This window comes from Rhopalosiphum padi, chromosome 2 (genome assembly GCF_020882245.1).
Source record: "Rhopalosiphum padi isolate XX-2018 chromosome 2, ASM2088224v1, whole genome shotgun sequence".
In the NCBI taxonomy this organism is placed as follows: Eukaryota; Metazoa; Arthropoda; class Insecta; order Hemiptera; family Aphididae; genus Rhopalosiphum; species Rhopalosiphum padi.
In genome coordinates, this window is record NC_083598.1 from 19,168,928 (window position 1) to 19,182,563 (window position 13,636).

Below are 13,636 nucleotides of genomic sequence, written 5' to 3' on the forward strand. Positions count from 1 at the left end.
AAACAACAAAAACACTGTGCCGGCATCGCACGAAACTCGTCTGAACAATGTTCGCGTGATTACGATTATACATATATATATATATATGCAGCGACGACGAGCATGATAATTCGTGTCGGTTGTGATGTGAACGGACACGAAAAACGCCAAAGGAGACGCGTCAGTATATATTATATTTATATAATTCCGCGGTACCTACAGACTATACAGTTGAATGTTGAACAGCGGCAATAGGAGTATAGAACACCTTCACAACAGCCTCCTGTACTGCGGCATACCTATAGTATGTGTACTGTGCACATAAACACATTATATTATATACGTACCTTCCGTCGCGGCGGTATGTCCATACCGCGGTATAATAGTGGTCATCGTGCCGGTCGGAAATCCGTACGATCCGCGGATTGTTGCGTCGTGGGGTAAAAAAACGAATAAACAAAAACGTCCGGGCCTGTAAGTAGAACAAATTAACGATGCTGTGTACGACGTTCGCGGCTGTCTGCGCGAGTTTACGCGCGTCGTCCGTGTTTGGGCAAGACTCTCCGCCGCGCCTCCGCCAGTCATCGGCGCACGACAGCTCCGGCGGCCGAGTTTTTTTTTTATTTAACGGGACTCCGCCGGACCACCGACCGACCGACGGCTCTCGACGTGTCAGAAGCGATTGCATGTGCGAATATTGTACATTATCATAATATTATACATTCATACCTATTATAATATCGCGCGTGTAATCGATTGAACAATTTGAACATAATAATAGGTACATTGTAATCGTCGTTTTTATGATAATATAATAATTACATCGTCGTGTGTGTTCGACATGGCAGATTTTTTTTTTTTTTTTAATCGTCGTGGTTGCGCACAGTGTACATCGTGTTATTAGGTATTTCATATTATGCTTATAATAATATAACCACAACTAGTGCAGTGTGTACATAATACATATTATATTGTCGCATCATCATCATTGTTGTGTTATTATTATTGTATTATTATGATATAATTTACCGGCGGACGACGGTGTAGTAGCAAAATACGAGTATGTGTGTCGATTAATTATAAACTGATAATATTTTGCGTTATTACTAATTACTGTGTACATACTGCTAGTACAGCACACAAACACAATACAGTCCCTACCGTACGCGTGTGTTTACACAGTATATACATGTATATGTATTAATGTATATTATAATGAATAATTATTATGATATTATATAATATTATGCGGCGCTATATTATTATAATCGTTACCGTTGCGTGCTATATAACGAGTATTGTATACAAGTCGCGATTTATCGATTAACCTATTGGTATACTTTGTACAATATTGTCTACGATAAAGAACGGAGTGATAAAAAACATCGATATCTCACTACCTTAGGACATATTATGACGTGTCGACAATAAAAACAAATAGAAAAATTTTCGAATTTTGTCACGCGCGCCCGCTCGACAATCGCCCGCTATTATTTACTTACGTCTATATTATGTTACGGTAATAACTAATAAGTAACAGTAGCAATATTATGTCTGCAGATAAAATGTTTCGGAACATTTTTTTATTTTTTATCATTTATATTTTGTATTCTCAATAATAAGTAATCAATACTAAATTATATACATATATAAGCGTAAAATATACATATATAAGCGTAAAATATACATGTATGCAAAATAACGTATTTTATTATCTTCCTATGAGGACTTAAAAAAGTTCTGTAAGTTTTCCATACAGCCGTTAAAATAGGACGTGAAATATATGTATTGGTATACGACATATAATAACGATCTGAAAATGATGCCTAATTTTATTTACCCATAACAGACCATGTAAAGCCTTATAAAGTAATAATTATATGTAGAGAGTAACACAAGACTAAAGCTATACTTAAAATTGTATAAATGAAAAATTATGTTCGACTGGAATATTATTTTTATTTCGTTTTTTCCATATTGGGTCGTTTTTTACGGGTTTTTGGGGTTCGCGGCTTCTATAAAGTTTTGCTGTGCCGACAACAACAACAAAAATAACATATATACCTATACCTATATTGTTACCGGTGCGCTGACCTGTACAGAGTGTGTATGCGTATGGAAACATTACCTTTACATAAATTCGTATATTGTGTGTATGTGTATGTGTATTGTGTGTACGTTTCGTTTATTCGCGTGCCAATATGTGGCGCGTTTCTCGGTCATTTGTACGCGGAACACGTGGCCGAGAGCCATCGTACGCGTGTACATGGATTCCTCGGAGGGAAATGTATTTTATGAGATAGTCGATATTTTTTTAGCTTCTAACAACTTAAGTTTGTTTTCATACAAAACGGAAAGCTACATTTATTTTCTAGATTTCAATCAAAGCTAGAACGCGAGATTTCAGGTTTTACACTCTATATATTACCATAATATCTGCTGAATCGATAATGTACCTTATGGCTTATATACTGTTGTTTTGTACACGATATAATATATTATATATACGTTGTATTCGAATTGTTAATAGTTAAAAAAAATTCCAATCACCCACCCCCTCTATTTTATGAATGTACGCGCCTCAGGACGATTCATCACAAACACACACACACACACACACAAACAAATATATACACTCTCTCATAACTATATCGCAATAATAATAATAATAACAACAACAACAATAACGCCGGTCAATTGTTTGCAGCGCAAATCGTTTGATCTATCCGAACACCTGTTGCATACGTGTATAATATAATATAGTTATAAGGACTGCAGATGGACAGCAATTTGAGTACGTATATGCTGCAGCATTAGTGTAAAAAAAAAATCTGTTGCAAAATAATTTTGAATCGGTCACCGTTAGGCTGTAAAACACGATAAAATGTCCTTAAACGTACACCCATTATAATAATGGTATAGGAACGAGCGCAGGCCACAGATTACTATAATAATAATAATAATAATATTAAATGTAATCGCATAATATATTACCACGGTCTATTTGCCGGAAGCCCAATTAGTATATAGGTATTGCGTACGTTTTGCTCATTTACCCATCGGATATAATATACATAAACATTATACATACCTACGACCGGGTTCGTACTTGTTTTATGGCGCACAATAATAATATAAAATCATACACTTAAAAAATACACGTGTTTATATATGTCGTTCCCGTACGTAAACTAAAATTATTAAGCCAAAACGTGTTTCTAAACGCATACATCATAATATTATATAGGTACACGCCATATGGGTTGTATTATTATTTATTATTGTAAAGCGCGAATCGTGCGCAACGAGCTCTTTCGAAAAGATCGAAAGGGTCTGCAGAACACAAATAAAGTGTACTTATGTATGCGCGGCGTATCCACAAAGGTACATCGATTTGTTTAAAAGAAATGTGTTTAAAAATAATTTAAATTTGTATGTTATTACTATTATTATATGCTTAGACCCTAGTACGGTTGTAAGCATTCCTTCCAGTATAATTTATAATTTATATAGGTTATATAATTTATTATAAATAATTTCCGTCTGATATTTTATGCATGCAACATTATTATTGCCAACAATCAATAGTTCATAAGTTTATTGCATGTTGTGTAGAGTGATTTTACGATGATTATTTTAGTTTCATAAACTATTTTCCACTTCAAAATTACTTTTTGCAAATCAATTGAATATCTGTGACACATATATTTTAACATAACTTAAATTCCACATCCTAGGGTGGTCCAAACTGGCCAAGTTAACATTCCGATATTATGCACCTCGAAACATCGTCCTTATTTATGTTCCGGGCCCTATCTGTCACCTTTATTGCAACCAAAAAAAAAAAATTATTATTTTAACGCTTATTGTAAAACTATTTGATACATTTCTGGGTTTAAAATGTCATTTATCTCCCCTCGCAATACGTGACTATTTCTCTAAAGAACTTTTTGAATCTCTGAAATATATATGTCTTCAATACATTTTGCACCTGGTTCACCCCAGGGGTCATTACGCATAAATGGCATCTTATTTGCTGATTTATACTATATGTGAATGCGAATAAAAGATACGCAAAAGAAACGGTTTGCGAAGTCAATTGGTAGATTAATATTTCACTTTTATATAGTTCATATATTATAATAAGTTTCTAACGTTTATCGAAATGTTCAAAACTGCAATATACGATTTTAAATGTATAAATGGAAATAAAAACAACAGATTGCCAAAGCCCGAGGGAGTGTATAATTTTTTTAAATATAGGCATTATTATAATAGTACTAGTTTATTAAAAAAGCCGTATATTTATTGAAATATCTGACATTTATATCAAAACTGTTTTATAATTTATTTAAATTTTTACAAAATATTTACACACGACTTATATGTGTTTTATAAACTGCATGATTATCTACCATCATCGTATTAAAGTAGGCAATTTTATTTCCTTTTTATTAAATTTAATCCGTTTATAACTATTATACGCTTTATCGAACTATTAAAGAAATTATAGATAATTCAAAATTCAAACACATACGTGTAAGGAAACAATAATTTTCAATACCTACTATATTATATGATTAACCATAATACTAATGCGTTAATTAATTGGTTACAATTGTATATATATATATATATTAGATCTTCATACATGTTATACTTAATATAATAGTTTTACAAAATTATAACTTATAACCATGATTGATGATAGCGCAGTAATTATTATGCTTGAGACTTATTCGTCATTATACTTATATAGGTATAATAAATAAATATATAATGTAATATATTATATTACAAACTTAGGCGCAACTAGAGCTCTATTTCTGGGTAGGCTAAATTGATATCAGCAACCCGTAGGGGGCTTTGCCCCTACACACCACTAGTGTTGATCACATACAAAACTGGGTGGGTTACAGACAAAACTGGGTGGACTAAGCCCAAATACAAATAAATTGGTAAAATATACAGTAAACGCATACTACTAACTATTACTTTTAATTTCTAATAACACCTTCAAAAATATTGAATGCGAATATGTGAGTAATATAAACAGTACTCGAAGTACGGACCTTTTCCGATTATCGATCAACCGGATCCTTAATTATCTTGGAAATGTTATATACATACCCACTCATTCATATGATATTTCACATTGACACTTCTTAGTTGTTTTATAATTTTATATACATTATAAATGTTGATGTATACCCGATTTAAGTTATTACGAACTTACGAATAGCCAATAGGTATAAAATAAATGGTACCTATATAATGTAATAAATTATTGGAATAAAAACATTTTCTTTTATTATTGTTTCAGTGTCGTGATGTGCTGGAATTAAAAGTTCTCGAACTATGCCCGGAACTTACGTTGCTCGGGGAGACGTTGGAAGAGGCTTCAAGTTTGCAGGCCGAACACGAGAGAGTATTGGAAAAAATACAGGTTTGAATCGTTCCATATCGATTGTTTACACTTCAACAGAGATTTGGACGTAACGCGTTTAATTTTAGAACGATAAATGCACCGGACGCCTTGTGTGTGTATTGCTATGCATCGTTTAAGTATAATAATATATTACGGCGAACGACGCCAATTTCGTTTCGAAACCAGACCTCTCCGTTAATCATTCTATCTGTTTGTTCGCGTACATTATTTATAAATGTATTATGTATGCACATAATATAATATAATGAATATTATTATGTTATTACCCGTACGAGTGCCTTCATTTTTCGTTCACCTTGATGCCAACAAACACTTTCATAGATCTGACACTATTGAATGTAATGCGATTATTTACACGTTCATTAATGAGATCGCTCCGAAGACGGTCTCTTCAATTAACCGGAGATTACGTTGCTATAATATACCGCAGTCCATTATTATAACATTGCGTTACACTACATTTCCCTCTCATTATTTGGTTTGCGTAGGTAGCACGACTATTGACGACTTTTGTTTTATGACAAAACGAACGGTTATTATTAGGTACTTTTGTGAAAACTTCAATATCCCACAACTTTAATACCTACATCTCATTACCGGGTCGTCGTACACTCGCAGTAATTATTTTGTTTTTTGAATGCTTCGCTTTAAATTTCTATAACCGTCAATTGAAATCCAAGGACTCTCCACCCAGTATTATACTCGTGTACAAATAATTCACCACGTCCAATGTACAATTTTGTTTGGACACTTCGACCTACAACTGGGTCATGATTTCTCGCGCGGATACTTTTAAATACGCCCTAAATGTTCAGTGCGATTAAATGATTATCGGTTTATTTAAAGTAAATCTCAATACAATACGTGTGTATGCTGGAACTTAACGTACCCAAATTAGTCGCTACTAAAATTACAATATATGGATACCTCGATTTACGCGCAATTTAACTATATATATATATATTATAATATCGTCACATCGCAACTAGTGCACGAATATTGAATAATTAATATCACCACACTTCATTAAAATAATATAAATAATATATAATATATAATGTTCATACGTAACCATTTATGGTAGTAACCGGCAATGCCATCAGCCTTGACTCAATAACGCGAGTACACATATATATATACAATATACATTTTATACTTATGTGTGAGCCTGTGTACGCGTGTATTTTATTATGTTTGCATATTGCATATATTACACATTTGTGTGAACGAAGATAATATTATTATATACCTATAAGAACGTTAAAAATAAACGTGTTTTCTGTATAGGTATACTATAAACTATTATTATTATTATTATTATTATTATAAACCGTGCCTCTATTACAGGAAAAGCAGAGTCCCGTCAACGAGTTATTGAAGAAAGCCGATCATCTAATAGCTACACAGAACACGCAGCCCGAAGTGTATGCCGCCATGGCCGATTCGCTGGGATTAGCGTGGAAAGACGTAAACGATATACTTCAAAAGAGGAGTTACTTGTTGCACCTAAATGTTGAATATCACCGGTATGGAAGCACATTAACCGATATTAATCGATAGAAATCGTACACCGATAGCCACCGATAGCCACGCGTATTTTAAATGTATGATAATTATTACACCGCACGTATTTCAGACAAGCCGAAGTATGTATGGAACGAATCAGAACGCTGGAAATGCTCTGCCATAGTTACCTGCCGACCGACGTCGAATCGATCAAAAATCATCTAGAGCATATCCAAGAAGTTCGCAAGTCCATACTGGAAGCACTTATGGTTGCTTTGGGCAATGGTACTCAGCTATTGGACGTTTTGAAAGAAATGCAAGCCAAAGGAACCCTGGATTCAAGACCGGGATATAACTATCATTCTATTTCACTAGGTATATAGCGTTAAATATTATGTGCCTTGTGTTAATTTAGAACTGTAATACTGAGCTTTTATTGATTATAAATAAGGCAGAGAAATGAGTGTTCTAAACAATTAATCAGAAAAATTACGATTAAATTAATTAATTAATATATATATATATACAGTAGTCACTCGATAATTCGAAATTCAGGGGACCGAGTTAAAAATTCGATTTATAGAGGTTTTCGATTTACCGAGTGTTCGAATTATCGAGGGAAAAAAATTAATTCGAATTAAAGAGAGGTGGAAAATTGTAGATAATGTATGTATGTATTACGTTTATTTTTACATTTACTTATTATAAATATTATTACAGTGTATATTTTAAAACTATTAATAGATATTTATTTATTATACATACATATTATTATATTTTACATTTATTTTTAATATTATTACATTTTAAAGAAATCTGTTATTTTTTTTTGTGAACAATTGTTGGTCACAATCTGGTCCATAGCATTGTCTAACTTACTGATAGCATTGAAAATTGTATCGCATCTTTTTTCGTCCATTTCAGATTGCTCAAAAAATTTACGTAATCCTGACATAAAAAATTTTGCTTCTTTTAACGATATGACAGGAGCCTCCGCCTCCGCCTCCTCTTCCTCGTCATCATTGTCAGAATTGTGCTGATTGGCTAAAGTAGATTGAATAATTTCCTCGTCAGTAAAAGTACCAGCAGTTGCGACATTATCGTCAAAGTGAACAAATTCTTCAAATGATACAGGAACTTCTAGTCTGTTCCATGTGCTTTCAACTTCCTCACATTGAACAGGAATACCTTCACCAATTGTCTGTCCGTCCTTAATAAAACCACAAGTTCTGAAGCAATTCGCGATGGTTTGTGCACTAACATTTTCCCATGCTTTGTGTACCATTTCCATAGCAGTGAGTATAGAAATTTTACATGGAACTTCACCAATGCACGCCAACACCTCTCGAACAATTTCCTTCCGATACATCGTTTTAAAATTTTTTATTATTCCCTGGTCTAGTGGTTGGAGAGTTGATTTAGTGTTGGGAGGTAAAAAATGAATTTTTATATTTTCAAGATGAGGAATATTATTGTGTGCGGTACAGTTGTCAACGAACATCAAAATTTTTCGATTTGCCTTTTTCATATCTACATCGATACATGACAACCACTCTGTAAATAATACACCTGTCATCCACGCCCTTTTATTTGACCGGTACATTAGTGGGAAAGATTTTACGTTTTTGAAACAGCGTGGGTTAGCAAATTTTCCGATCATTAAGGGCTTAAGTTTCTGGGATCCATCCATGTTCGCGGCTAACATCACTGTTATCCGTTCTTTACTATTTTTACCACCATGACATTTTTCGTTTTTAAATGTCAAAGTGCGATCTGGTAAACATTTGTAAAAAAGTCCGGTCTCATCGGCATTAAAAATATCCCTAGCATCATAATCAACCAATAGATTGATTAACTCATTTTTCCAATCTTGTGAAATGCACGGGTCAACACTTGCACTCTCTCCACATACTTTTTTGAAAGTTAAATCATGACGTTTTTTAAATTTTTCTAACCAACCCTCACTAGCTTGAAAATTTGTGATATCTAAGTTGGTAGCAAACAACTTAGATTTTTCTTTTAAAATAGGTCCTGATATTGGAATATTATTTTGCCTACTTTGAGTAAACCAAGCCATAAGACATTCTTCCAGATCGGGGTACTCACATTTTTTCTGTCTGATCCGCGATGAATAAGGTGTTGATGTTGTAAGATGGTCCTTTTGTTTTAGTATTGTTGAAAGCGTAGAAGCTGGTATACCAAAACGTAGAGCAACATCTTTTTTTTTTTCACCGGCTTCAACTGCTGCGATCACTTTTTGTTTGTCGGCTATCGACAAACACTTGTACACTTTTACGGGACCCACATTGCGACTGACTACGTTAGCTACGACTGATTACGTTTGTTCAATTTCAATAACGGTTTACCCATAGCAGAGGTTTATTTTGGTATAGATTAGGCAGGTAAGATACGATAACATTAAACTACGATAATATTTAACTATCATAATCCTTATACATATGAACGTACATATAATCGTGTTTAAAGAAATTCGAATTATAGAGATTCGTGAAAAAAAAATTCGAATTGTAGAGTGTGCCTCACCGACAGACATTTCGAATTATCGAGGGGACCGGAATACATGTATTTTTTTCTAATTATAGAGGTTTTCTCAGGGGACTTAGCGTTTAGTTCGATTTATGGAGTTTTTCGAATTATCGAGGTTCGAATTATCGAGTGACTACTGTATATATATATTTATTTATGTATATAAATTGATTTCACCGCATTAAAAAAATACCACATATTATGTGTTTCAATTATTGATTAAACGATTAACTCATTTTACATAAGTAATTAAACGATAAGCACGAGTAACCAATAAAGAAAAAAAAAAAACAAAAAAATGCGTAAATGCAACTAATTTTGCGCTATAATTATAAACAATAAATAATTATTATTGGTAACCAATAATTAGTCGTTTAAACAAAAATAAATTATTATATAGATTTAATTATCAGTTAAATATATAAAGTAAATTATATAAACATGAACTTGACTATACTATAAACAAAAAATTGAAACATAAATACATATTATGTAATTTGTATAAACTACAAAGTGCATTTTATTAGTTTTCGTTACTACAAGCTGATAAAATGTATTAAATCATTTATTGAAACACAAAAAAAAAAACTATGCGTATCTTTCAACTTAAAATATGTAAAAATTGGCATAAATGTAATGTAGGGGTGTAACTATTAAAAAATAGTATAGTTCAATTATTTACACATATTAAAAACACCTACAAGATTTAGAATAATAAGACTCCAGTTAGTTAGTTTTTACTGACTGTAAAAAGATTTGAATTTACCAGAAATCAATAAATAAATGTTAACATTTTTAGTAAATCCGATTGACTATTATTTAATAGATAAACTATTGATATATTTATAATTTGTTATTAACTTTTCAATATTTTTGTAACAATTTATTAAATTAATTTCCATATTGCCTAATATGTTTGTAATATCACGTATTTTATTTGTATATAATATATATAATATAAATATATATTATTCAAGTTGGTTTTATCATTAATATTAATATTATGTTTTTTAGCCGTATCTCAAGTAGAACATTGGTTGGAAAAACTTCACGATAAACGTCATTCGTTGGACATCGACTGTCATGAACGTAAGACAATGTTGGAAAAACGACTGACAATATCTTTACTAGTCACTGATTTAAATTTACTTGAAAACATACTATCTGAAAGAAAAAACTCTCTTGAAAAAGTTAAAAACTGTCTTGGTGATTCCCAGTACGAATGTTCTAAATTTACGGAAGTCAACTCTAATTTGATAACTGAGGCAAAAGATATAAGAGACCAAGCGCTGAGAGTAGCAAAAGCTACCGAGCAGTTGGTGTTAACTAAAGGTTTCATGGAGGAAGATTATAAATTCAAAGCGTATAAACTATTAGAATTAGCGACTGAATACTTGGAAGAACTAAATAAGAGAGAAAATCTTTTAGATGCCGCTATGAAATTCTTCGAGACCGCCGAGAAAGTAATGAAATATCATATTATAAAATTTATTCTGTAAATAATTATTTACTTTTAACTATGTTAGGTCCTCCGAGCATGGGAAACCATACTTCAGCATTCATCCGATGAGCAATTGGCATCAAAGAACACGTACGTTACAGAGACGGTAAAGCGAACCGGCGCCTCAGTAATTCAAGAAGGAAATTTAATATTGAAAGATTTACCAGAGGCAGAGGTATTTAATATATTCACAACATTTGAACAATGCCAGACGGAGTTATAACTTTTATTTTTAGGGCGTTAAACGGGTTGTAGACGAGTTGGAAAGGAAAAAACAGTTAATACTATCGATTGTTATGAAAGACCGTGAAAAATATATGGAATCTTCAGAAGCAGTCAACACATTCTCAGAGAATTATAATAATGTAACTACTTATAATATTTTATAAAAATACGTAGATTTATCAGTTTATCACTATACAAAATAACAATAATTGCTAAATTTTATTTGTGATATAGAATAACAATTATTAAAGATATTCTTTTTGTTTAATTAAATTAATATATGTCAATATGTGAATACTATTTTAAGAAAAAAAGTAATTAAATAATTATTTAATTAAAAATTTTATAGTTTTTGACGAGAAAACTATGCAACTTAATTTTATCATAAAATAAGGTTTAATTTTTTTTTACATTTTATACAAATTAAAAAAAACTATACAAATACATTATTTGATTTAATTTAATTAATAATATTTTTTTAATTATTATATACTTTAGCATTAATATAAATTTATAATGTCTATACTTTATTTATTATTATTTTTTTTTTTTTTAGATATTTTCATGGCTAGTTAGTTTAGCTGAATCATTTTTACACGAACATAATTCTATGGGTACAAATCTCACGGAAGCACGAGAATTTTTAATATCCCATAAAACTCTACAAAGAGACCTTAGGGTACGTAATTAAAACTATAAAATTAATTTAACGTTTGATTTAAATTATATTGTTGTTAATTTAGTGCAATATGTAATATTATAAATATAATATTATTTGCTTAGTTAAAACTAAAAAAAATTATAAAAAATAAATATGATAATTAGATCAGTGTAAACTAGTCAAGTATATATCTATGATATAAACATTATTTAGCTCTAGAAAATATGTAAATTATTAAAATGTTTATATTATATGTGTAAAAGAAATTCGATAGTACAAAATAAGGTCAAATTGCTTTATGGGTGACATCATTATCATTGTTCTGTTTCATAATTTATTAATAATATTTCATACGTTTATTGGTACTCCGTAAACTAGTTTTTATGCTATAATTTATAAATTTTTCAGTCTCGAGGGATCGACATTAATGCATTGGTAAACTCAACAAGTTTGCCACCGTTAACGTACATCGATGCTGAAACAAGGGTGGATCTGGAAAGTAAATCGGTCGTGTTAAAAGACCATTGGGCATATTTGGATAGAATATTGGACTGGCGGATACAATTGTCTGAGTTATATGTCAAATTTTTCACGTCATCTGAACATTTGAACATCGAATTTTCAAACTTGGACTCGATCATCGGAGATCATGTTGATGTGTCTGATCAAAGATTAGATTCTGCGCACAAGTATTGGACAAATATTTTACAATTATACATCCAACTTAAGAACACAGGAGAAAAGTTTTTACATCAAAGTGCAAAAGTGAGTATACTGATGATAATTAATATAATAATATTAATCAACAACTTATAATCGATTTATTTTTTTAAGAAAATACAAACATTCCCTTAATTATTTAGTGATAGGCAACACGTCAACATAAAAACATAGATAGTTGTATTCTAATAATAATAATAATTGGTCCAGTAATAATGTTATGTTAGCATCAAATTTTGTTACCTAGATTTTTAATTTTTTTTATAAAACTTAAAAAAGTAAAAGTTATAGTTAAGTTAAAATGTCATTCAAAATAATAATAATAATAAAAATAATAATAAATCGTTTCATTCAAGCTTAGTGTCCAAAATAATAGTAAAAAATACCTAGTCGTTTGTTATCGTCACATTTATTTAGTAGATTCTCATTGGTTTTTGTGCATAATTTCCATTAGTCACGATCAAGATGTAGGATTTTATCAATCTACATTCTATGAAATACTTAAAATCAATAATTAAACTAACACATTTTTATCAGGTAAAAACAAAAATGCAATTATGTTCTTAAAATACTGAAAGTGGTTTTAATTTTTGAAATGTTAAACAAGATTGTTTTGAAGTTATAAAATAAAATAAAATATTTGTAATGTAGTTTACATGTGCCTGGATGGCTGGACATAAATATATAATTTTATGCGTTTTTATTAAAATTAATGTCACTGATGTTTGGACAAATGCTATAAAATTAAAACATTTAATCGTAAACGTTCTAACCTTTTTTCGTGTATTTACGTATACTTATAATAGATGAACTTTTATTTTTGGAATCTCAAGGAACACATAATATATTTAACTTTGTACATCATTTAAAAATGTATGGTTGTTGTGTATTATTTTGTAGGGAGTTTAACTTTAAAATTAGTTATAGGTGAGTCTAATTAATACTCAAAACTGCAATAACATTTAAAATAAAACTTTCTTACTTTCAAATACATTTTAAGACATTATTTATTTATCTGTGTAATGGTTCAAATTCTATGTCATTACTT

At 30.9% G+C, this 13,636-nt stretch overlaps 1 protein-coding gene across 1 annotated transcript in view; it reads left to right on the plus strand.

Moving 5' to 3' along the window:
- LOC132921876 (titin) overlaps nucleotides 1-13,636 on the plus strand; it is a 55,874-nt gene that overhangs the window by 24,230 nt on the left and 18,008 nt on the right. Inside the window, 8 exon segments of the mRNA XM_060985116.1 lie at nucleotides 5,303-5,425; nucleotides 6,776-6,954; nucleotides 7,065-7,309; nucleotides 10,496-10,944; nucleotides 11,008-11,157; nucleotides 11,219-11,347; nucleotides 11,764-11,886; nucleotides 12,277-12,633. Of these exon segments, the coding sequence (XP_060841099.1) occupies nucleotides 5,303-5,425; nucleotides 6,776-6,954; nucleotides 7,065-7,309; nucleotides 10,496-10,944; nucleotides 11,008-11,157; nucleotides 11,219-11,347; nucleotides 11,764-11,886; nucleotides 12,277-12,633 (1,755 nt within the window).